The sequence below is a fragment of the Phanerochaete carnosa genome (genome assembly GCF_000300595.1).
Source record: "Phanerochaete carnosa HHB-10118-sp unplaced genomic scaffold PHACAscaffold_5, whole genome shotgun sequence".
NCBI lineage: Eukaryota > Fungi > Basidiomycota > Agaricomycetes > Polyporales > Phanerochaetaceae > Phanerochaete > Phanerochaete carnosa.
Window position 1 is genome coordinate 3097304 of NW_006767632.1, and position 23760 is coordinate 3121063.

Genomic DNA, 23760 nt, shown 5'->3' on the forward strand with positions numbered 1-23760 from the left:
CGGGGGGCAGTTTGCTCAAGGCGCTGTATATTCTGCAACGGAGAGAGAAGAAAGTGGATTTCTTGAGGCAGGTATACACCACAGCAAGCCAATGCTTCTTTTCGCTGCGCAATACTCAGGCGCCATCGACCACTCCAGTGCGGTTGTAGACTTTGACCGAGTGAGCCTCTCAAAGCTGTTATCCCGCAAGCAAACAACAACCCCATGTTCCGCAAAATCCAAGTAATATGCTCAGAGTCAAGTTATGCCATGGGAGCTATGCAAAATTAGTGAGTCGCGTCAGGAGTGTCTGCACTGCACTTGCGAAAGCAGATGCACGCTGACCTGCTGGTCGAGCACCTGGTGGCCAACTCCCTGGTACAGCGCCCGGCCCTGTCTCCAGCGTAGAGTGTGCTAGGATACGGGCCATATACTGGGACCTGTGCCAAAAATTTCTGTTGAGCCAAGCAAATATCTTCCCGAACTAATTGATGTATTCAGCATGTGGTTGTAAGGCCATGATACTTATTAGCAAGTGAGCTGAAGAGTTACATGATTTCGTATGAAGGCTTGAATGTTATTGGGGTCAACACTCGAGGTTCTTGAAATCACTGCTGTCGTCACGAGCCCTTCGCGCGATGTGCTTGTCGCGGTGCCCGCAGCCTGTCATGGTCTATAGGCATATGTCGGCATTATGGAACCTCTTCCAGGCACCACTCTGTGATATTGTCCCGATTCCTCTCTCTCCATTGCATACTGGACAGTGCGTTGCGCGAACTATCCCCTCTACCTCACAGTCATTGTGAACGGTCCCTATTTGTTTCGTACAAATAGACTTACTTGTTTTGGAAGCAGGCGGGACTCGAGGGCGGGATGGCGGGTTAGGAACAGATCTATTTCTGATTCATGTCTCACGGCTAATCTATGCCATCAACGGGAAAGCCACAGCCACCATGTGCTGGCTCGAAACCATCCCATCCCATCCCATCCATGTAGAATTGAGCACGCCTGTCTACCTGAGATTAATCTGGGAAACCCTGAGAAGAAGCTGTACGAACGCGGAAAAATGACGCACCTAAGGGAACAATAGGCTTGGCCTGCGCGCTCTCCCAGAGCGGCGGTGCAGAGTCAGGGATGTGTGATATTTTATCCTGTCGTTATACATACAACCTATGCGAGCTGATACATGATAGTGTGCCAGTATATGCTGTGGTGATAATATACAGCCTGAAACATGAGATACAACGATGATGATTCGTAGATAAATGAGATGCGCCATTCGCTCTAAGTCGTCGACGGCCTGTCAACGTACTTCTCAACATATCTTCCCCACTTCTCAACTACTGGCTTGACGATCGTTTCGTACTCTCGCCCCTTGCGTTTCCCATTGGTAATTCGCGAGAAGGTGAAAATTTCCTTATGCATTTTCCCGCCTATCGACGCTATCAGCTTCACAACAAGGCGCATATATGGAACAAAACTTACAATCAGGACACTTTCTCTTCGGCGGAGGTTTCGCATTGCGCTCGGGAGCCTCAGTCAACTTGGGATACCCGGATAAGAGATACGGCCGGTTAACGATCAAATCTGCAAGTTCGAGGTGGATGAGTCGCTCGAGGCGATAGCAGTACTTCCCGGGGTCGCCGACCTTGACGCGACCCTTCATGAGATTGCTGGCGTCGTCGGTGCCGTCGCCCGGCCAGTACCCGCGGAGGACTTGCTCCTTAGATTCGCATTGCTTCGACCACTCGTTGATGCGCTTGACGAGGTTCACCGTACGCCCGACTTTGAGATGCACGCTGTCGGGGTTCGCCGTGTCTGCGTTGGTGTCAGTGGGCGGCCGCCATCGACGGGGCTGCACGCACCGCGGATCTCGAATGTGTAGATGTACCCATCGCGGTCTGACGCAGACGCAGGCTTGTTCATCTCAAATCGCAGTGCAGCGCGCGTGTCATCCTGCAGGTAAAGCGGTATCCAATCTATCAAAGCGAAGCATCGTGAGCTCGCGTAAACGCGTCTCAAGCGGAGGGTACGCACCGTCGTAGCTCACCCACTCGTTCACGCACGGCGACTGGAACCCGCTCGGCTTGAGAACTTCTTTCATGTGCACATGACAGTATCGCTCGATCTCTTGGTCTGCGTCCGAGTCGAGATGACCCAGCGCCGTCGGCCGCTTTGCGGAGTTCTTGCACCGCTCGCCGGCCTTGGTCGTCCCACTGCACAGCACAGTGCCGTCCATAGAGCCCGGTGACGATTTTCTGCGACCGCGTCCGCTTGTCGGCGAACTAGACACATCGAGTTTGTCTGTGGACTTCGGAGGGGTCGCGGGGGAAGAGGCGCTAGGACGCGTCTCGGGCGGTGACGCATGCGGCCTGGGGACATCAGAGTCGGAGTGCGGGCGTAGGGGAGCGTCTGCAGGAGGACGTAGGAGAACGGGAGGTGTCGGAAGATTTGGTACGCTCTGCCCGTTGAGCTGTTGCAGGGCGAACTGTGTCGTGAGTGAGGGCCCTGGCCCCGCCGCGTCAAAATACATGGGCTCGGGCATAGCCATTTGAGGTTTCGGAGGCAGAGGTGGCGGAAACGGCGAAGTATAGCCCTGCTGAGGATAAACATGAGGTCTTTGCGACCCATCTCCTGGTCCGAATCCGCCAACAAATGCGCCTTGAGGATGGTTCGAAGTCTTGGAGTGCTTTGATTCCTTCCCGAGGACCATGCGGCCAAGCCGACCCATTAACTCGTCCACAAGCCCCTTCTTCTCACTAGGGTCGCTTTTTCGTCTGTGCATTTCGTATGTAGGTAGCCCTTGAGGGGATGGTGGGCAGAAGAAAGGCACGTTCTTTGAGAGACATGGTCGCGTGTGCGGGAGGCAGTGGATGGCGCTTAGCGCCAACTATGATATATGATGGTCGGCGGTCTCCGAAAGGCCCAAGTGCCCAATCTGGGGCAGGGTCGCCTTTATCCTTGTACTCATTTTTGCTGGACTTGTACATTATTCAAAGACCAATGGAGGATCCAGAGCTGGCTGCGATTCGTGCTGCGAGGATGGACCAGCTTCAGCAAGGAACTACGCCGCCTGCAGCAGCCAACGATGAAACTGCTGCCCAGCGTGCCGCAGAGGAAGAGATGCGCAGAAACCTGCTTGCGACTGTCTTGGACACTGCAGCTCGAGAACGATGTACATCTGTCCATCTATAGTCCTGTTTTAAGCTGCTTATTACTCTATTGTAGTGGCTCGTATTGCATTAGTTAGTCAGGACCGCGCTCGGCAAATCGAGGCCATCCTTCTCAGGATGGCACAGACAGGACAGCTGCGGGGCCGTGTGACTGAGGAGCAGCTCATTGATTTGCTCGAGAAGGTGTGTACACAACTTCTGCACCTGGACTTGACTATGACCTTCTCCCAGGCCGACGATGCACAATCAAAAGGCAAACCTCAGAAGACTACAGTAGTGGTGAGCACCGTGCTTGCAATGAGTCACGGGGCAGACTGATGCCTCCCGCCCTCCAGTTCCAGCGCAGAAAAGGTGTTTTCGACGACGAGGATGATTTCTGATTGTCGTCAGTGACGAAATACTTAACCTGCAACGTATATCCCGGTTCACCTATCAATGTCATACTGCTGTCTAGTGTATGTAATGCTGTCTCTGTATATCTTGTCATGTGGCCTCATGAAGGCAACTTCTACCCTGTCGTTGCCTGCCATCCCTCTAATACGACTGAATCATGCGCTACGTACCTGGTGTCTTGTCGTAGCGTTGTTTGCGAGGCTTGCCATTTCGGGTTACTCCGTCGTTGTGGCACCTCACTTGTCCCGTCCCCCTCCGCCAATCGTCTGCTGCCGTGTACCATTTTGCATTCAAATTCGCCAAAATCACTGACGAGCAGCTGGAAACCGTGTAAATCACCATTTGTCAATCAAACTGTTACTCACGTCTCCGTGCCAGCGGGGCAATGATTTCCGACCCGTCCACGCCAGTCTGTCCTCCTCTTCATGCTATCATCCGTCCCCCCGTGGAGACATGACAAAAGAGCGTACGACACGCTCTCTCAAGTTTTGTGCCCCCAACGATCTGCCCTGCCTTTCCAAGGCCTCTAGCCGGTCTCTAGTCGGGCTGGAGTCAGTCTCCATCACCCTTGCCAGATCGGCATCCGAGTTCACAGCTCTAAATCCGCCTGTCTCCGCTCGGACCCATCCTGATAGTGAGACAGGATACAGTCCCTCGTGCGACTAGTCGCAAGTCTTGTGTTTCGCACCGCTGAGCGGTCCCCGGCAGGCGAGCATCGAGCCCATGGCACTAGCGCTAAACTCGGCCCTTACCTCGGGCTTCCCTTTTCTGTACCTCGGGCATGTACCTCGGGTGAGTAATTCCGTCGCTTAGCCCCTGAAGTTAAACGAACTGTCGCATAGAGGTTTCGCCCTCGACCTCCACAACGACCTCAGCTCTCTGCTGTCCCAGTAGCGGAAAGTATGCCGAAGGTTCAGACCACTGTAACTCGTGATTCGGCCCCCTTTAAGCAAAATGTGAACAGCCTGAAGCGCAATCAGGTACGTTTTATGCACCCCGACCCCGATATCCGAGGCACCGCGACTTACATGACCGTTCTTAGGCCTGTCATCAGTGCCGCAAGAGAAAGCTGGTATGTCTCTGGTTGCCGAACCCGTTGCTGCTTATGAAGACCGACTGACCCGGTGTTGTCCAGAAATGGTGAGTGAGCAATGGTGTCCGAACACCGAACGCCGAGGCCGCTGCAGATTCACTGATGCTGGCTCTGTTCTAGCGATGCCAAACGACCTTGCTCTACGTGCCTGCGTTCGCACGCATATGCTCTCTCGCATGCACCCCCGAGTGAGCGAAGCTCTCTGCCCCCCAAACCCGAGTGCACCTACGATGAAGGTATTGTTGAGACGTTCCTCAGTCTTAACGCCTTATCTCACATTTGACTAAGTGTCAACTGCCGAACCACCCGAACAAACACCTCCTGCCCCGAAGACTCGTTATGAAAAGCTCGAAAGTCGAATCAGTATGTAGCTCCTAATATATCTTGTGATGAAAACTGACAACCTACATAGATGAGCTAGAGTCTCTTTTGAAGGAGAGAGCTACTAGGTCACCGACGCCGTCACCGTCAAGCCTGTCAGCTCGCCCTAGCAACGTAGCCGATTCTAGGTCTTTGACATCCCCGGATGGCCTCGGCATGTTCACGTCTGTGCCTCCCGCCAACACCACTGTATCATCCTTGGAGACGGGCGGAACCAATTCCTGGGCTGAAGTGTTCATCGGCGATCAGTCCAATCCTGTTTATTCCGGCCATCATATTTCGCAGATCACCGGCATGAGCTCGTTGGAAGATCTTGCAGGGCTCGCTGCTATGATGGAACAGGACCCGCCGCAGACAGCAACCATAACTAGTGTACCATCGCCCAACTCCGATGGGCAGATCGGTAGCTCGATGTCGCCGCAGTCGAACTCGGATAGCGGCTACTCTGAGCCTTCCCCGCTGAGCGATGCAGAACATAGCCTGCTCTTTCTCGCATGGCCCGTTAATCTTCCAGACCCAATGACGACGAAACACCTGTAAGTCCGCAATCTTACTACCCATGCTTTTGACTGACCTTCGAAAAAGTGTGGAAGCGTTCTTCACACACTGGATCCACGCTACACGGATGTTCCACGCCCCACAGTTCTTCACCTCTCTGAACCTTCACCCATCAGACCCTGGCTTCCCTCGCCCGGCCCTATTGCACGCCATGTGTGCAATAGGAAGTATGTTCACGTCGCACTTCCCGTCAGGTCACATTATCGAGAGCTATGGATGTGAGTGCTAATCGTTCCAATCGTGAGCACACTGCTGAGCTCTGTTACAGACGATCCTGTGTTGAAACGAAAACGCCATTCTCCTCCCAAGATGTCGTCCTTTTCCGCCCAGCAGGCGCGGTTTGCTAAAGAGGCCTATGAGGAGGATATGGATTCCGCCACAAATCTTTTCGAGAACTCGCAAGGTATACTGACCGCTCTTCCCATACTGAAGCACCGTACTCATTCGTCCTTTAGCGCGGATAATGCTCACCTGGTTCTACTTTGCCCAAGCGAAGTACGCTTTTGCGATTAGCTGCTGCACTACTTCTCGCTAACCATTTTTTTCATAGATGGATAGACAGCTGCTTGTCATCAGCCATGTCTCTGAGGGCTTGCACTACGATGGGTCTGAACACCTGTATACCTTTCATTGGTCTCTCTACTCAGCCTATGGAACGACCACCGTCAATATTGGCTCCTGCAAAGAGTGTGATCGAGGATGAGATGCGACGGAACAACTTCTGGATCGGTTCGTTGCACACACTGCCGCTGTTGGAAGGCCGCTAACATGCCTTTCTAGCATACAGCCTTGATCGTGAGTCGGGCGCCGGTCACTCCTGGGCCATGAATATCGACGACCAAGACGTCTCCCAGCTCTTCCCTCTCCCCAAGGACCAGTGGGAACAGGGTGTAATGGTGCTCGCCCCCGATCGCCAGTTCTCCCATGCGCGCAACGCGCTCTCCGTCTACCCCTCCGACCAGACGGACCCGTTCATCATGTTCTGCAAGGCAACGATGCTGATGTCCAAGGTCAAGAACTTCTGTCTCCGCTACCGCGCGCTGCAGTTTTCGGGAGATGCGTCTGTGCGTGTGCCAGATGGCGTAGCGGAGTTACCAGGCCCGGGTCCAAACTCGGGGTCGATCAGGGACTCGCAAGCTTTCGTGGAGCTGAACCAGACAATACAGCTCATGAAGGCGTCGTTCCCAGCGTCGATGAAGAACGTAATAACAGATGGCAAGCTCGATCTGTACACTTATGGCGCGTGGAACATCATCCACTTGTAAGGTTTCGTCACCCGTCCCTGGCATCCCAGTTACTGACAACAGATTTGCAGGGCACAAATTCACCTCCATGAGCCGTTCGCTAGGCCTGGGTACCGATCCTGCTCGTCCGCGTTCGCCATCCTTACTGCAGCCCGTGCAATCGTCGATCTCCTCCACATAGTCACGTCGACGAGCTACGACGTCTCGCTTGTAGATACCTGGCCATACGTAAGCGCTTTTTCCTGTAGCCGGCACTGTGGTGCTGAGCTTTGCCTAGCTGTGCTGGTATATGGCCGGCCGAGTTCTAGTGAGATTTCTCAAGGCGGCGCAGGACCAGAATCTGCACGAACAGCTCATCCCCCTGCGCGCCGAAATTTCCTTCCTACGGGGTACACTCATGAAGGCGGGCGAGCGTGTTCCACTTGCATGTATGTCTTTCACACCGCTCCTCTAGTCGCTCAGATGATATTGACGTGCTGCGCAGACTGCTACTACAAAATGCTCGTTGCGGTTGTCGCGCAGACAGGTGTCGAGGTCCTAGACAGCGACGCGATGCAAGTCTCGATGGCGACAACGCGCGACATTGAGACAAATTTCCAGTTTGCGCAGGGTGTTAACAAGAACCCCGAGCCTTCGCCTTTGATTGGCATGGCTTGATATCCGTTTTTGGTGTGAGCGTCGATCGTCGTCGTGATGTTATTATTTATGCACTTTATGGGGGACTTGGGAGGAAGGGGCTTGGATTATAATATTATCTCGTGCACAACTTGTACTCTAAACCTATTAAATGTGTAAAATGTTGTATGTTTGTTCATTGTCGAGGGGCAGCGCATACAATCAATGTGTCCGGTAGCCTTTCGTATGCATCAAATTTTCCGGACATCGCGAGGGGAGATCGACTCGAACTTGAAGGGTTCCTGGCAGAGGTTGTGCGCACGTGCACAAACTTCTCGATCTAGATTCATGTTTAAACTTACCATTTACCTTTTGTCGTGGGCGAATATGTCAAACTGCTCTGCCGTACGAACGCGGTACAGGCGCGAATAGGGCAAAGTACTGCACCCGCCATCAACCAATCGAGTACAGCTCATGAAAAATATAACAGCTTATGAAATAGTTGACATCAATGCTTTCAGTAGCAATACGCGGCCCAGATAGCCGCAAACCAAAAGATATCTAAAATGGCTCATACTACTCGCCCGACATGATGACTACGATACATCGGTACCAAGATGCTGACCAAGGAGTATAACGAGTGATCTAGGAAGGGGACATATCATCCTCTTTATGTTGAGTATCGCCACACATTCCACTGTTAATGATAGTCTGAATTATTTGGCCTTATTTATCAGCCCTCTCGGGCGCTTACGAAGCTCTTGTCGCGCATCCCGCCTGTTGTGCCTGTCCTGCTCTTTCATCTCCTCATCGCCTCCGTCTCACACCTCGCCGCATCCACAAGCGCATCCTCAACAACGATGGCCACACGAATTCACCCTCACTCCCCGTTGCCAGCGCCCGCCATGCGGGCCAGCACACCATCAGTACAGTCCAAGTCGCATGTCCTAGCCGGAGTGCAAGACGCGTATTGGAGCGACGATGAGGCAGTAAGCAGCCCCCAAGGCATGTATAGACGAGCAGTCCGATGACGTGTATGCGTGTTACAGGAGGATGCCGAGTGCCCACTGTGCCTCGAAGAGATGGATATCTCAGACGTCAACTTCAAGCCTTGCCCTTGTGGTTATCAGGTAAGAGGTCTTGTGGTCGTTGTATGCCTCGTCTTGAATAGTTCTCTCTTAGATATGCCGTTTCTGCTGGCACCACATCAAGGAAAATCTGAACGGGCGTTGCCCAGCATGCCGACGTGAGTACACCGACGACGCTGTGCAGTTCAAACCGATCAACAAGGAAGAGTGAGTGCACAGGCCGCCTAGTGTGCTTTTCGAGCCATGCTGACTGAGCTATGCGTCCCCCGACTCCGCTGCGCTGGATTTAGTCATAAGCGCCTGACGCAGCAGAAGAAACAACGGGAGAGGGAGCGGAAAGAGCTTGATGCGCTGGGCCGCCGCCATCTAGCGAACGTGCGAGTTGTTCAGAGAAACGTCGTATACGTTGTCGGGATCGGCCCGCGCTTTGCCAAAGAAGAGGTGAGCTGTGCTTCCAACGCTCTAACTTACGGTCATCCTTACGCCATCTCGGCACAGCTTATTCCAACGCTCCGCTCACACGAATACTTTGGCCAATATGGAAAGATCTCGAAGATCGTCATTGTCAAACGTACCTCTCCTGGTGGACGTGCGCCTGTTGTCGGGCTGTACATCACGTTCCATCGCCGAGAAGACGCGGCGCGCTGCATTGCCGCTGTAGACGGTGCGCCATCTCCTGGGGCAAGCGGGGAAGTCATGCGAGCTAGTTATGGAACGACAAAGTACTGCATGACCTTCTTGCGTGGCGCAAGTTGCCCAGACCACAGCTGCATGAGTCTTCACGAGTGGGGAGACGAAAACGATTGTTTCACGAAAGAAGACCTTACGACGCTGTCAGTAGTTTTTATTTCGTAGCGTGGCTCCTACTAACTTTCGTTTCAGGAAACACACCATGAAGGACACGGAGAGCAGGGCGCGGACAATTACAATTGTCAAAAAGGGAGAAGACGCGGAAGGTGCGTGCTATGCGGAGGCTCTTGGGCTTTATGTAACCATTTTCGCTTCAGGCCTCCCGCGCGCCGCGTCATGGGCTAACAAACCTCCCACGACTGTTGCAAATACTGCGTTACAGAATCATACCAACGCAATGCAAAGCGTGGCGGCCCGTCAGCAACGGCGAATTGGGTCGACTAGCGCAGCGTCCACTACCACTCCTGCTACGCGTCAGCAGAAAATTAGCTCCATCGCTAACAATGCATCGATATCAAGTACGAAGAAGGCAGTTGCTGCGAAGTCCCCATCGCTAGCTTCGTTCTCTCGACCTGCGACGCCCGTCCTACCGGGTATTACAGCAAGCATTAAGGCAAGTAAACAGAAGGACACACCTTCGACAACTGCAGCCGCTGCGCGTCCAGCCTCGCCTGCCACTGCTGAACCTGAAAGCAAGCCTTCACCGGAAGAGCCTTCGAGAGCTAGCTCTCCACCGGGGTCGGAACCGTTATCACCAGAGCCCACGTCTGCATTGCCGACCGCACCCCCAGGACTCCCAACTCTACCTCCGGGGTTGTCTGCACCCCCAGGCCTGCCACCACCATCGCATACACCCATCTCCACGGATTCGTCACCGCAGATACCCATGCAGATGCCGCAAGGGCCATACCAGATGTCCACAGCCGCGCAAGCACTCATAGAAGATCTTAGGGCTCGTCGGGAAAACACATTGGTCGTAAATGTGCCGAATCCGTTCCCGGAATTTGATCGTATGATGCAGTCTTTGGCGGGGGACAACAGCTTCAGTTTCAGTCTAGATCCCAAACTTGCTGCAGACACTGAGGATGTGGCGCTCCCTGACTTCCAGACGGAGGGAGCGAAACCCTTCGGCGGTTCGTTCTTCGATGCCTTCCCCGGCGTCAGACAGCCACCACCACCTGGACTTGGCTTCCCACAGCTCGGAGGTTCTAGAGATCGCATCGGCACACCTAGTTCCAGCTACAGCGGCTCGTTCAACCCGTTCGGTAACGATCTGGCAGAGGAGCCATCTCAACAATATCCGCCGTTGGACGAGGAGAGGAAAGTGTCCAGATTCGGCTTTGCCAGGGGGCGTCAAGGCTCTGCTGCGTCGACAAGCGCCTCGTCTCCTTTGCACGCTTCGGCGTCACTGAATCACTCGGAGAGCTTTTCGCAGGCGGCGTACTTTGCGCATTCGGAAGTTATGTCGCCCCCACTCGCCCACCCGAGTCCATCGCAATGGAGCTACACTTCACGACATCACGACTATCTGAACCAGTCCGCTTCTGCAATGAGCTCCCCTCTTGCACAGCACGCTCAGGCGCACCATCCATACGAACAGGCCGCACGATATCAACAGGGATTCGACACGTCTGTCAGCGAGGCCCAACTTAGAGACTTCATCAATTCGAGCCGCGACCGTGCAGCTCGCACGGCCACCGTTGGTAAGTGTTCTAGGTGCTCATGTAGACTAGCAGTGACTCACTCTTACTTAGATCCAAATAGCTTCAAGTTCAGTGGCAGCCAGTCTTTCAGCGACCCTGCAATTATGTCGGCTCGACTAGCTTCTCCGGCGGTGGCGCAGCCGATACACGAGAGCGGCTACGCAAACGTCCAGCCTCCAATGGAGAGTTATCAGCAGCAACAGCAACAGTTAGCTTACGGACCACCACCTGGTCTTGCCTATCCTCCAGGTATCATGCCCGGCCCTACCATGCGGCACGGACTAGGACTTGGAGCTGTACCATCAGCTGTAGAGCTGGCTCAAGCCGGTGGATCTGCTCATGGTGAGTACCATTTCCTTCATTTCCAGGGGAGGGAGTCCCAGGTCAGAGTACCGAGCGCCGTGCTTTCAGTGCGGAAACTGTATCATCGACCGTGATGTCTGCCACTGCGACGGCCCAGGTCCTCTCATATACCATAACCCCTCCATCTTATCAAATTCTGCTGTCGCTCGCTACTGTGCATCTGTCTACCGTCCCTTCCGGTAAGCCCTGACGCTAACAAACCCTTCTATCTTCTATCGTATCACTCGTCACGCTCCTCCCGCGGCTACCCTCTCAGCCTTATACACAGTCCCCGCTTCGCCTTCACCCGTCATTCCATCCCCCGTTCTCTCGTCTTCAGACTTCCCTGCTCTCTCTGCTCCCGAATCCACCCCCAATATCGACCAACAGCAGCCCGCCGATAGCTCGGAGCCTACCACACCCCTCACGGAAACCAAGGCCCAGTCCAGGGCGGAGCGCGCGGCAGCGAAGAAGAAAGCCGCCGCTGAGGTGTCTGCTACGAAGGCCGCTGCAAAGGCTGCAGAAAAGGAGCGGCTCGCTTCGCAGAAGGCCGCCAAAGAAAAGGCCGCTGCTTTGCAGAAGGCAGCAGAGAGGGAGAAAGCAGCCAGGGAGAAGGCCGAGAGGGAAGAGAAGGAGCGTCTTGAACGAGAGAAAGCCGAGAGGGTGGCTGAGAGAGCCACCGCTGCGAAGGCTGAGCGCGAAAAGGTCGAGGTGGAGAAGGCCGAGAAAGAGAAGATGGAGAAGGAAAGGGTCGAGAAGGAGAAAGTGGAGAAAGCAGGGGCGGCGAAGGCAGCGGCAAAGACTGGCAAACTTGCTGAAGCCGAGAGCATCTCTCAAACCTCTATGCCCGCTCAGGCCTCTAAGCCGCCTAGCCGTCGTGACACTAACGCGAAGCAACCCTCGACCCCGGTACTCTCGTCCGCTGTGCCTGTCGTCCAGGCACCCATCTTGGCCAGGTTGCCCAAGAAGACCAAGCCGAATGCAAAGCCCATCAAGATCCCGAAGGAGGACAGCTTGAACGATGTCTCCTCCGCGATAGCTTCCGCAACTGCGTCCGAGGCACCCCAGCTCCCCGAAGTCCGAAACGAGTCGAGCTCCAGCAGCTCGCGTGCGCACTCTGAGGACAGGACGCACAGCGAGCCGAGATCGCTCGAGGAGTTTCTTGCCGAAATCGACGTTCAAGTGCCATGGATACGTCTGGCGCGGCATCCGTTCTTCGACATAACGAAGATCAATCCTGCTTCCAAGCTGCCACTAGAATATGGCCCCCTCGTCCACGCCTTGTCCGCTCTTTCCGTGGGCGGGGGCTCCTTCGCGAATACCATGCCCTCTGGCTCTATCGACAACGCTGTCTCCTCCTTCCAGCAGCTTCTGGAGACACTGACACAGACCATCTCCGACCTTCTCCGTCTTCTGCCTCGGACCACATGGGACGACAGCTCTTCTTTTGACGGTGTGTTACGCGACATGCTGAAGGGTGACGATTTTCTGGAGGATGGTGGCGAAGAGCCTGCACCGCAGGGCAAGGAAGACGAGGTGGCCGCGCTCACCATGGCCCTTGAACGACGCGCCCGCTGGATGGAGGTACAGCTCTCAAAGCTCGAAGAACTGCATCGTGATATCAACAACGCGGCCGTCCGGGCGGTGCTCACGTTTAACGACAATGGTTGGGACTTGCACGGCTTCATGCCGCGCATGGGTGACACGCTAACACGCTTCGAAAACCTCGGTAAGGTTTTTGAGGGCAAGGTCGCGCGGGACATGACCGCGGACGAACTGGAGAGGGAGCTGGCACTTGCGAAGGAGTCGGTGGCGCATGCGGAGACGGAGCTTAGAGACATGATGCAGAGCCTGCAGGTTGTGAAGCCGTCGGATGAGGATGTCTAATGAATGTAATAATCCACGCCTAATTATGGAAGTACACATTTTCTTGCAACCTGGCTCCGTGTTCACACTCCTTGCGTCAGCAGGGTTTCTGGGAGACACGATTATTCAAGCACGTCTTCAGACATGTACTATTGGATGCTAACGATGAGAAAATCGGGGTCAGCTTCCGGCCATTCCTGGTTTGAAACGAAGATGAGCCCTTGAATATAACACCAGCGCCACGTGTACCCACTCTAACAATAACAATTGCATCTTCACTCAGCATGACCGCACTGGTGAGACCCACATCTACCGGAGGATCTTCAGCCTCCACTCCATACAACTGGATGTTGTCGAATCTGTTCGTGGATATACGCGTGTGACTCTTCCGATACGGCAGGCACGTCAGCACGCAGTCGGGGTCGTCAAAGAACTTGGCAAAGTCGGGCGGAAGCCGTGTTGGGTGCACATAGTATTCAAAGTCGTCATCAACGCCCTGAAGCGGCTCCACGTCCTGGTAGCTAACCGCGTCTTTGGACTTGAAGAACTCGGCGATGCTCTGGCCTTCGGGCACGACCGCGGCGCCCGCGAGGGCCTTGCGTATCGCGAGCTGGTTGAAGTCGCAGATCTCGACGGATTGCGGGAAGACCCCGTAGTTGTTCGGGACGAGGCTCGCCGGCCGGTAGCGCCGCACACGCCCATCCGTATGCACGACCCACGAGTACTGGGCGACAATGCGCGTGCCGTAGACGCAGCACGGCCAATTACCGTCCCAGATATCATTCTGTGGCTCCGCGCGGCAGCTTGATGGGCCCCAGGTTACCCATGGAAGCGTGAAGGGGCTCGACGTGTCACGGGCATAGGCGAGTAGTTGCACGAGGGATATGGAGAAGCGGATGGTGTACAGGTTGATGCCAGGATTTGGTGCATGCATGACCGTCATCATCAGGACAATGATCCTGTCGTTGCGCGCTTGGAAAAACGGAGGTTGGGAGACGGTGTGAATGACTGGCCCGGGTGTCGTCCCAGAGCTATCAGGACGAGACTCGATAGAGCGTTCTTCAAGTGCATTCGGCATCCATCCGGGGCCCGGGTCGCAAAGCAGCTCCATTGACTCGATGGCTGAAGAGTTTGTCTGACATGCAGGCAGGAGGAACGTCCAACACCTATGAGTGTCAGACCAGTCTGGTAACGCTTCTTCGTCTTCTGACTCATCTGTACGAACTCAGTCAGGACCAGTATCGTTCAGTTGCGCAGCTTGACTCACCGGGGAGCTCGATCACCCTCAACGCACCGTTCTCCGGAGGCTGAGTCATGTGCGCCAAAACAACATACTGATCGGAAAGGAATGCGAAGGAGTACACGAGTTCACGCTCATCTATCTGGTTCTGAAAGGCCCATAGGATGAGTTATTGGAACACACCGAACGCAACTACTCACAAGGATCTTGATTCCTATCTTCCAATTCCAGACAAAAAGCGGGGACCACAGATCCATGTCGTCATCTAACGTGTGTATAGCCAGTAGCCCGACATAGGGACCATTGACACGGATCTCGAAGTTTTCTGCTTCGGAGAATGGAAGGGGCAGCATAGGGTTTCGCGCCAAAGGATGAGGTTTGCTGCTTGACATACGCATCAGCTTCAGAGTGTACCTGCAACGGAGGGGGAGTCCAGATCTACGCGCAACGCGATATAATAGTCGAAGCGCACATGCCAGCAATAGTCTGTGGTTCGCACAAAGCAACAAGCAGATCTTGGCCGGGGTCCATGGTGAAATCCCGGACGTGAAAGCCATAGTCCACGTCCCATGTGCTCTCCTGAACGTCACGCAACTTGGACGGAGTCCGTCTGAAGCGTAGTTCTCCCGTTCCCATTGACTGCGCCAAGACGCCTCCGGCAAGCTCCCATGCAGGCCCATCTTCGACGCGCGAGACAATGCTATTTGATTCGCGTGCTGACAAACTTCGCACGCGAGACCATGCCTTTTGGTAAGAGTTCAAAAGAGGCCGTTTTCTTGACCTGCTAAGCGGGTGTTCAAGATTATCTTCCAGACCCGCACATGAGATGTCAATCTTGTAGAGAAGGGGGGAGGATCCTGCAATTATCCCGTTCAGCCTGCGACAAACCTGGCCGTGTATAAGTTAGGATCAGCATCGCAGAGCCGTAATTGCTACGATAGTGCTCACCTGCTTGCATGCTAGCAGATCGCGCCATGAGAGCTCCTCCAGGATGCTAGCGATTAGTTCGGGTGGAAGCAGATTGAAGCGCGTTTTTGAATCAGTACTCATCGCTCTACGGGTGCGCGGGGTGGACCAGAGTGGGAGAGGTCGCGCTGATTTTTAAGGAGCATCAGGCGCATCAATTTCGTCACGAGATGAGCGCGTTTCCGAAATGCCCTTCACTCTGCCATTACTGTATACCTCACCTCCCGATGTCTGCAGCTATATAGTTTCACACAGCTGTGATATACGCTTCACATCTTTGCCATGACCGCGACGTACCATCCAATCCATCCAATAACGCACCAGCGCGACATCTTCCCTCAACCTATCACCGCATTATGCTTTGATCCAGTTTCCGACACGCTATGGTCAGGGAACAACTCAGGGAGAGTGACTGCATATTATAGTGCGCAAGGGAACAGTGGAGTGACATATCCTGTGGGTGGGGACCTTGCGGTGAAGGGAATCGTAGCTGGAGACTCGCTGGTACGCGCTTCGGGCATCTCGAGTAATGGGATAGGAGCATGGACGAAGGGCGGGACGAATAAATGGTTCTTCAGGTCAGTAGAGTAACTTTGCCAAAGGTGAAGAGATGCTCGTCTCTTGCGCCCATATTCTAACATACAGCTCTTAGATCCCCGAGTTCGATAACTGCGTTTTCGAGCAACTCCACTACTGGGCCTGTGTTCTTCGCTTGTACAGCTGCACAGGAACTCGTAGCTCTCAACTCCCAGACAGGTGATGTCGTACGCAGGTCTTCAGCTACCTCCATATACTCGCATCTGGCCAATAGTGCCAATATCTTGCTCTCTGGAGGCTCGGATGGCTACGTGCGAGGACATGACCCAAGGACGGGGAACGTTACTGTCGCGGCTGTACAAGCACATACACATGGCATCCAGGGCTTGGCGGCAACTGGCACTTTTTTCTACACCATCGGACTCGGTCTGAGGTGAGAGAATCTTCAATGTAAATGTTTGTCGTATTTGTAATGACTGCTGCTCGCAGACAGGGTCGTCCATTTCCAGATCCTCTGGTGAAGGTGTACGACACTCGTAACTTGAAACCTTTACCGCCAGTGCCTTTCTCCTCCGGTCCAGGGTTCATCGACCTTCTCCCAAAGCGTACTGCTACGATTGTCATTACGTCAGCGGGAGGCCTTGTTAATATAGTCGATGTTTCAAACGTCACCAACACTGAGTTTTATCAGGTACCCGCTCTAACTTATCGGACATGCCACCCAGTCTAATATCAGTAACTAATAGCTTGACACTCCGTCGTACGTGACGTCTACTGCTGTCTCCCCTACAGGAACGTACATGGCATTCGGAGATGCGGATGGCGCCATCTCTCTCTTGACGGCTGCTGATGAAACTACCATACTACCTCTGAATGGCTTTGAGGGACAACCTATAGAATGGGCCGACCCTCCAGATCCACTTCCTGACATCGAATGGACGGACTCGACGTTGGTGCTCCCATCCTCTCAGTCTGGCTTTCGCTTACGTCGATCTCACCTACAGGCCTCTCAATACGATCGGCATGCCGTACTATAATACTTTGCTTCTATCTTCGTGGACCAGCAAATTCTTACCGTCTTCCAAGTTGAGTGTCGTGGCACCACCACCACCAAAGATCCCGTCTCAAGTCTTGAGCTCGATGAAAATCAACGATAATGTGGCATATGCGTCACTCCCAAAGGAGCTTAGAGGACGCAGGAATATGGTCCATTCTCAGCCTAAGAGCAAGGCTAGGTTTCGAAGTGGCAAGGGTAGGAGCGAGGCAAGTATCGCAGAGGCTCTCGTTCCAGGAGCATAATGGACACAGCTTCTTTTTATTAGGTAGAACCCGAAACTCCCATTCAGGAGCACGATCCTGATGACATCCCGAGGTGGTATCGCAAAGTCGAGATAGAGTACTCAAAGTTCGGCGTTGAGGACTTCGACTTCGGGTAAGTTCTATTTGCTTCAGAAAAACAACAGTCTTGACAAAACGTTCCTCAGCTTTTACAATCGCACAGGCCACAGTGGACTCGAAACGCACATCACTAATTCTTATACCAATGCTCTTCTACAGCTGCTCCACCACACGCTTCCCATCCGGAAACTCGCCGACGCGCATATAGCGACAGACTGCCCTCTCGAGCACTGTTTGTTTTGCGAGCTTGGATTTCTAGTTAAGATGCTCGACGATGCGAAAGGCACGAACTGTCAGTCAACCAATTTCTGCAAGACTGTCGAGGTGCTTGCTCAGGGTATGTTCGAGTTGTTTCTGGAGAAAATGGAGCAATTAACGGCTCATCAATTGCAGCACACAACCTCATCGAACTCATGGACTACGGCATTGAGAATCCAGACCATAATTATGCACACATGATCCAGTCTTTTCATCGAGTCCTCATGGATACGATGTCTGCCGAATGGAACATCTCTCCCAATAATCCCCGACTACTTCCGGGGTGGAAGTCCGACAATAATAATGGGCCTGCCCCTCCCCTTCTCACACAATTATGTGGCGTAGATGCGAAAAACGTCATATCCTGTACGAATTGTGGAGCTATGCGGGAGAAGGGGAACATGGTGCATGTCGTAGACTTGACATATCCTAAGAAGGTACACTTTGCTCATACCCACTGTTAAAGGCGTTAACAATGATTCTTGTATGAAAGGCACCGCCCAACGACCCTGCTTATGGCTCCGACTTTGTCTCCATCATTCGCTCTTCTCTGCTTCGTCACTCGACCCACAAGGCAACATGCACGAACTGCGACAGGCAGTTCACCACATTCGAGAGCAAGCGTTCGATAGCTACCAAGGATCTGCCGCCGATCCTTGCACTCAACGCCGGAGTCTTCTCCGAGGACACTCTGCGATACTGGAAAGACGGGCGAACGCGTGACTCGCAGGGCCAGCCCCAAATCCAGCATTTTCTGACGTCTACAATTGAGCTCAACGGGCAGGTGAACGGAGCTGACGACCCAGAAACTGTGACGTATAGGCTCAGAGTAAGTGCGGTTTAGCACGGTAATGCGACTTGAAAGACTGATATCCTTGCAGGGCATGGTCATTCGAGTTGTGACGAAGGAGGATCGGTCTCATTTGATAGCTTTGATACGGCTACCTGAGGAAGAGCTCGAGCCATGGGAGAGGGACCAGCCCTGGTACCTTTTCAACGACTTTACCGTCCGATCCGTACTCGAAGGCGATGCGCTCAGCTTCCAAGGCAATTGGAAGGTAAAATTCTGCCTTTCCGCCTTCTGGCCCCATTGAACTGGGCAATTAGGTGCCGACCGTGGTGTACTATGAAAGAGTCGACGCTGTCGAGCATCTCGATCTCAGCCCTCTGTATATGGAGAATGATCTCTCTATTCTCTGCCAGGACACCAACATCACCATGTATGTCAACAATTTTCTGCTCTCGCTGGTATCCCTGACAACGGAGGACACAGGAACCGCGACCCGTCTTTGATCAAGCATGAGCTGCTGACCCCGGATGAACTTCCTCGACCGGGGACACTGATTGCCATTGACGCGGAGTTTGTATCAATGCAACAGGTGTGTACAGGCAGTATCTTGTATGTATCATTCTGATGACGGTTGCAGGAAGAGACAGAGTACCGTTCCGATGGGACCAAGAAAGTTCTGCGCCCTGCACGGTTGAGCCTTGCTCGCGTCTCTGTGCTTCGAGGAGATAGTTTGGAGGATGGCTTGAAGGAGGGTGTGCCCTTTATTGACGACCACATCCACACCAGTGAGGTCATTGTAGACTACCTGACGGAATTTTCTGGCATTAAGTGTACGTGCTATTTCTGATGCAGCTGACTTGTATGTTCACCGCTGGTCGTTGCAGACGGAGACCTTGACCCTCATACGTCGAGGTACACGTTGACGCCGCTTAAAGTGGTGTACAAGAAGCTCCGATTGCTGGTCGATAAAGGATGCGTCTTCATTGGACACGGCTTGTCGAAGGACTTCCGTATCATCAGTACGTTATTGATGCTCTTTCCTAGTCCGCTTATCTCTCATAAGGCCGCCGCAGATATCTTTGTCCCGCCAGATCAGGTCATCGACACCGTCGATCTCTACTTTATACGCAGCCGGCAACGACGACTGTCCCTTCGCTTCCTCGCGTGGTTTGTTCTCAAGGAGAACATTCAAACTGAGACGCACGATTCTATCGAGGATGCATTGTCAGCGCTGCGTTTGTACAAGGCGTATATACGGTTAGAGGAAGAGGATGCATTCGACCAGAAACTAGAGGAGCTATACCGGGAAGGTAAACAATACGTGAGTGCTGCAACTGCTCTCCATGGCCATCCTCTTACGCTCGACGCTGTGTAGAATTACAAGCCCCCACCGCAGCCAGGAGCCACACAAGCACAGCTATCGAGTGTACCCGTGGGCCCATCGTCAGGCACAACGACACCGCACGCGGGGATGCTCATGCCTCAATTTTCGGGACAAGTGCCATCGAATGTCCTACAGTCAGCATTCATGACGGGCCAATTCAGTCCTATGGGGATGTCGCTTCCCTCTGGCACGCAGTCCCCGCCGACGTTCTTCAGCGTGCCTTCGCAGCGGGGCTCCGGCGGAGGGTCGAATCAGAGAAATTGGCGGAGCAGATGAGACGATTAGACGCACGTATGCGGAAAAGATGTAATGTCATAGCCTATGTCTGCGAATTCGAAATTTGGAAACCCTGGCTTCGTATCGTGACAGATGCATATGAGTATATATGAAGTTGTGGTCCTCTTCTACTTTGCGGACTAGGAACTTTGCAGAACGGCGTAGTATTTGGTTAATAATCTCAGGCTGTGGACAAAAGGTTTTGTGCTAACGGCAAGGATGCTTACTGAGACAATCACAGCCTGCGGATAGCACGATGACCGCTTCTCAGATACCTAACCACGAGGGTATTCCTTCGCCTCGTTCGCTCCAATTACGGTGCACGTTTATGCTCTGCGCAGTCTAGTATGGAAGGTACCCAAAAGTGAATGTTGGATATCGCCAACGAAGTATTTACCTTACGGCACCGGATAGGCTCGAATGGCCGTTCTAACGTACAGTTCCACTAGCGGGGACCGCCGTTGTACAGAATCCCGCTGTAAGCTAGCACCATCGGTTCGTCAAAGACGTCACAAGAAACCCTGAACTGGATCACGAATTCACCTCTCGCTGGCGATATAAGCGAGATACTACCCTATTGAAGGCATAGCCCATTACACAACGTAAATACAGACGCGCTATCTCGTAGCAAGAGCCGTCTCCGTTGACATCCTACAGGTCCGAAGCCTTGCCGATGACTGCCTGGCCGGCGACGTGGTGGCTGGCATCGCCAAAGTCCTTGCCCTCTTTGTGATGCACAGCAGAGCCTGCAGCGGTCTTGTCAGTAAATCTTGCAAGAAACTGCACATATCGCACTTACTGTTCGTCGCGAACTCGGTACCACCTGGCGGGGGAGCGTCGGTGAGCTTTGTGATTGGAGCGTGTCATGAAAGAGACTTACTCGGGCAACAGTAGACCTTGTTGCCGGAAAGGCATGTGTCGCCATCGCCAGAGCCGTCGGTGGTGACCTGCTCCGTGCCCGGGGGACACTTTCCAGCGCACAATGGGGCTGTACCGTGCCACGAGCCTGTATTGGATATGTGTCAGCCTAGCACACCCGATAGCGAAAGCGCGAGCTTACAACCGGCACCCGCGTCAGATTGAGTGCAACAGAAAACTTTGTGGCCCGACGCACAGATGGCGCCTGGATCAAGCGTGTGCGTTAGCCAGAGCTGGGGACATGTTGCTTGCTATGGTGGCTTACCGTTGCCGCCACCACCCTCGCCTCGGGTGACCTGAAAGCTGTGTGGGGACTCGCAGTGGCCGTTACAGAGCGGTGCAGAGCCTGGATGGTGGTCGGTGAACTGAGAGTATGTACTGCTGTAAAGACGCTTACCGAACCAGGTGCAGTCCCGTGCATAAGCAATAGTGGCCATAAGGAGAACGAGGGAGAAGAGTTTCGAGACCATGATGTGCTGGAATGTTTGAGAGAGGTGGGACAGATCGAGTTCTGTACTGTCTTCAGTTCGACGCAGACATGGTTATATACGACGAATGCCGTTGGATTGTCGAGCTCCGACAGTCAAGCGACCGGGCGAAGAAGAGCACCATCAGTATGCGTACATCATGGCGATAGTAAACGGCACTTATTATGGCACGTGTCTGTCACGGAGTAGTGCCGTAAGAAGCGTAGACAGCGGATAGGCACGGGGAAAGCTGAAGTTGCTGGTGGTCAACACTTAAATCCGGTGTGCATCGTGGATAAGTGATGCTGACAGGGAGGTATTTCAAAGGCCGAGGGATACGACTAAATGTCCCAGATTACCATCATAATGAAATTACAACCACCTCGACTGATTCAAGTAATGAATTCCCCGATGCGCCATGGCGTTCCAGCAGTCTACTGATGGCGTGAAGAGGAGCCGGACTTGTAGGTGTATATCGCCGGGTAACATAATAGCAGCAAACGGCACTTCCTGTGGTGCACGCCCGTCGCGGCATAGTGCCGTGAGAGACTTGGTCAGGAGATGCGTATGTAGAAAGCTAAGGCGACAGGTGTCCAAGGGTTAGAGCCGGTCTTCATCGCAAATAAGTGACACTGGCACGGAGGAACTTCAAAGCCCACCGAGGGACGTGGATAATTGCAGAGGAAATTACGTAGTGGATGCTTGTGAATGCGCGCCGGGAGCAGCTGTGAATTCTCTCACTACCTGCAGTCCGATGAAAAGTGGAACGGGTGCGTTCGTCTGCAACGCACAGTACGCCTACAAGTGAGGTATTCAGCGCCTGCTCTTGGCGATCCTCTTCTTCGTCGCCTTGACCTCCTTCTCGAATCGACCTTTCTTCCGCTGGCGGGGTCCGTCGTCTGCCAGCTCGTCTACGATGTCGTCGCGGGTTCTGGCGCGGGAGCGCGCGAGAACACTTTCCTTGCGCCCTTTCTGGCGGAGTTCTTCATAGCCATCGCCGGCGACGCCAGCGCGGCTGCGCCCGACAGACCGGAGGATATCACTGAACTCATCCTCGAGACCGCCGCCGCGGCCGTGTCGCCCCGACACGCCGATGCCGCCCAGAGCGATGTTGGCCTCGTCCTGTTTGCGGCGCTTCATGTCCTTCTTCTTCATGACCAGGCGCGTGAAGTTCTCCTCCTCGAACTCGGCCATGCGCTGCAGCTCCTGCGCACGCTTGGATGCCAGCGCTGGGGTATTGCCCAGACCGGATGTCGACTCCAGGTGCGGCATCGCGGGGTCCAGCCGCGTAAGGGCGGAGAGTGCGGCTGGAGCTGGACCTGAGCGTTTCTTGTCCTTGCCCCTGATTGGCTCGGTGTATAGCATTGGCGCGAGCCTGGGTGGTCGATATATGCCATCACGTTGTTCGTTGTCCTCGCGTTCAACCTCCTCTTCTTCCTCGCTCATCTCCTGGTTCATGAGTGCGGCGGGGTTTGGCTTGAACGCAAGAGGATCTGCATGCCGGTGTCACCTTTGGTACATCGTAAATGATGCAGTGAGGCTTACCGTTGACAATGTTATTGGCAGTCTCTGGCGATTCCTCAGCGACACGAACGAGCTTCTCAATCTGATAGCGCATTTTGTTCTCCAAGATCTTGATCTTCTCCAGGACGACCCGTCCTTCAATCATTGAATCGACTCTGTCACCGGCGCCAGGGCCGCGTGCGGCGCGTGATGTGGAGGAAAAAGGTTCCTTTGGGGGGCTGCGCTCGGTCAAAGGATGGCCTAAGACACGATGAGCAGAGAGAAGGACCAGCGACTGAAGATATGACAGCATGAGCTGAGACTTGACAGAGAGAAGTGAAATGCCGTCTTTCGTGTCGAACTCGTCTGAATTCACTCTACAAGCCGATGGTAAGCAACAGACATTGTTGGTACGGAACATAGACGTACTTTTCTTGCAAAGACCTGACAACCTCTCTAACCGAGGCCATGCTCTTCCTCATCTCGTCCAACCTGCTGCAGTAGTCTTGAACTCGAGCATCGTCTTCGCCCGGTGCCTGTTGCATCTTTACGAACACGTTATATTACTGATAATGTATATCTGAAAGTAGTCTCGTCAACGACCTCGTTGTACACTCGGCAGAGATGAAGCGGAAAAGGTGTAGATCAGTTAACGGTTTTCTAGGCCGCCGCTTTGTAAAGCGTAGTGCATGACATCTGGAAAGATCAGAGCCCAGTGCGTTTCATCCTTCCAAACATAACGTTATGACATTACGCAGGTAACAAAGAGGCTTACCTGTACTTTTGTTGGTGTGCCGAGGAGCGAGAGCGTGGACTGTGTGCGCAGGACAGTGCGGGGATAAAGTTTCAAGGCGTTTATCATATTGATGGAATATAAAACATAATTCTCACGGTCGCT

The 23760-nt window shown here is 53.7% G+C and overlaps 6 protein-coding genes across 6 annotated transcripts; 4 read left to right on the forward strand and 2 right to left on the reverse strand.

Annotated features, from left to right (window-relative positions):
* Positions 1–1127: 1127 nt before the first annotated feature.
* Positions 1128–2752, reverse strand: PHACADRAFT_256946 (uncharacterized protein). The gene is made up of 4 exons (XM_007396208.1): positions 2017–2752; positions 1845–1958; positions 1465–1797; positions 1128–1412 (listed from the first exon to the last, which is right to left on the reverse strand). Exons 1-4 carry the CDS (start codon positions 2708–2710, stop codon positions 1264–1266), a joined length of 1290 nt encoding a protein of 429 aa, XP_007396270.1. The 5' UTR covers positions 2711–2752; the 3' UTR covers positions 1128–1263.
* A 232-nt stretch (positions 2753–2984) lies between these two features.
* Positions 2985–3702, forward strand: PHACADRAFT_256949 (uncharacterized protein). Its single transcript, XM_007396209.1, has 4 exons — positions 2985–3154; positions 3208–3335; positions 3384–3431; positions 3488–3702. Exons 1-4 carry the CDS (start codon positions 3022–3024, stop codon positions 3530–3532), a joined length of 354 nt encoding a protein of 117 aa, XP_007396271.1. The 5' UTR covers positions 2985–3021; the 3' UTR covers positions 3533–3702.
* Positions 3703–4011: 309 nt separating this feature from the next.
* On the forward strand, positions 4012–7600 carry PHACADRAFT_256950 (uncharacterized protein). Its single transcript, XM_007396210.1, has 15 exons — positions 4012–4337; positions 4388–4525; positions 4588–4617; positions 4681–4685; positions 4759–4874; positions 4927–5001; positions 5051–5555; positions 5605–5795; positions 5846–5980; positions 6033–6072; positions 6128–6306; positions 6358–6838; positions 6893–7049; positions 7099–7249; positions 7306–7600. The coding sequence occupies exons 1-15, from the start codon at positions 4269–4271 to the stop codon at positions 7476–7478; spliced, it is 2445 nt and encodes an 814-aa protein (XP_007396272.1). The 5' UTR covers positions 4012–4268; the 3' UTR covers positions 7479–7600.
* An 814-nt stretch (positions 7601–8414) lies between these two features.
* PHACADRAFT_122027 (uncharacterized protein) lies at positions 8415–14355 on the forward strand. The gene is made up of 9 exons (XM_007396211.1): positions 8415–8425; positions 8486–8566; positions 8619–8731; positions 8815–8965; positions 9023–9357; positions 9407–9480; positions 9532–10917; positions 10969–11259; positions 11537–14355. Exons 2-9 carry the CDS (start codon positions 8519–8521, stop codon positions 13144–13146), a joined length of 4008 nt encoding a protein of 1335 aa, XP_007396273.1. The 5' UTR covers positions 8415–8425; positions 8486–8518; the 3' UTR covers positions 13147–14355.
* Positions 14356–15613: 1258 nt separating this feature from the next.
* Positions 15614–19974, forward strand: PHACADRAFT_28955 (uncharacterized protein; the record flags this gene model as incomplete). Its single annotated transcript, XM_007395190.1, has 15 exons — positions 15614–15909; positions 15984–16301; positions 16358–16559; positions 16615–16817; positions 16873–17120; positions 17195–17300; positions 17353–17603; positions 17660–17961; positions 18018–18353; positions 18406–18582; positions 18632–18744; positions 18798–18903; positions 18952–19144; positions 19199–19635; positions 19690–19974. The coding sequence occupies 15 exons, from the start codon at positions 15614–15616 to the stop codon at positions 19972–19974; spliced, it is 3573 nt and encodes a 1190-aa protein (XP_007395252.1).
* A 566-nt stretch (positions 19975–20540) lies between these two features.
* PHACADRAFT_256961 (uncharacterized protein) lies at positions 20541–23659 on the reverse strand. Its single transcript, XM_007396212.1, has 10 exons — positions 23638–23659; positions 23292–23442; positions 22905–23239; positions 21670–22852; positions 21290–21609; positions 21158–21238; positions 21035–21097; positions 20855–20980; positions 20774–20797; positions 20541–20720 (listed from the first exon to the last, which is right to left on the reverse strand). Exons 2-4 carry the CDS (start codon positions 23405–23407, stop codon positions 22173–22175), a joined length of 1131 nt encoding a protein of 376 aa, XP_007396274.1. The 5' UTR covers positions 23408–23442; positions 23638–23659; the 3' UTR covers positions 20541–20720; positions 20774–20797; positions 20855–20980; positions 21035–21097; positions 21158–21238; positions 21290–21609; positions 21670–22172.
* Between the last annotated feature and the right edge of the window lie 101 nt (positions 23660–23760).

Coding starts and splice junctions, on each gene's coding strand:
- PHACADRAFT_256946 (XM_007396208.1), bottom strand. CDS start 2,710: ATGGGTCGGCTTGGCCGCATGGTCCTCGGGAAGGAATCAAAGCACTCC. Junction 1,798..1,844: donor CTACACATTCGAGATCCGCG/GTGCGTGCAGCC, acceptor ACACCAACGCAG/ACACGGCGAACCCCGACAGC. Junction 1,413..1,464: donor GAAGAGAAAGTGTCCTGATT/GTAAGTTTTGTT, acceptor TAGCGTCGATAG/GCGGGAAAATGCATAAGGAA.
- PHACADRAFT_122027 (XM_007396211.1), top strand. CDS start 8,519: ATGGATATCTCAGACGTCAACTTCAAGCCTTGCCCTTGTGGTTATCAG. Junction 8,732..8,814: donor AAACCGATCAACAAGGAAGA/GTGAGTGCACAG, acceptor CGCTGGATTTAG/TCATAAGCGCCTGACGCAGC. Junction 10,918..10,968: donor AGCTCGCACGGCCACCGTTG/GTAAGTGTTCTA, acceptor ACTCTTACTTAG/ATCCAAATAGCTTCAAGTTC.
- PHACADRAFT_256950 (XM_007396210.1), top strand. CDS start 4,269: ATGGCACTAGCGCTAAACTCGGCCCTTACCTCGGGCTTCCCTTTTCTG. Junction 4,875..4,926: donor CGAGTGCACCTACGATGAAG/GTATTGTTGAGA, acceptor CATTTGACTAAG/TGTCAACTGCCGAACCACCC. Junction 6,073..6,127: donor TTCTACTTTGCCCAAGCGAA/GTACGCTTTTGC, acceptor TTTTTTTCATAG/ATGGATAGACAGCTGCTTGT.
- PHACADRAFT_256961 (XM_007396212.1), bottom strand. CDS start 23,407: ATGCAACAGGCACCGGGCGAAGACGATGCTCGAGTTCAAGACTACTGC. Junction 23,240..23,291: donor GTCAGGTCTTTGCAAGAAAA/GTACGTCTATGT, acceptor ATCGGCTTGTAG/AGTGAATTCAGACGAGTTCG. Junction 22,853..22,904: donor TGCCAATAACATTGTCAACG/GTAAGCCTCACT, acceptor ACCGGCATGCAG/ATCCTCTTGCGTTCAAGCCA.
- PHACADRAFT_256949 (XM_007396209.1), top strand. CDS start 3,022: ATGGACCAGCTTCAGCAAGGAACTACGCCGCCTGCAGCAGCCAACGAT. Junction 3,336..3,383: donor TCATTGATTTGCTCGAGAAG/GTGTGTACACAA, acceptor ACCTTCTCCCAG/GCCGACGATGCACAATCAAA. Junction 3,432..3,487: donor CTCAGAAGACTACAGTAGTG/GTGAGCACCGTG, acceptor CCCGCCCTCCAG/TTCCAGCGCAGAAAAGGTGT.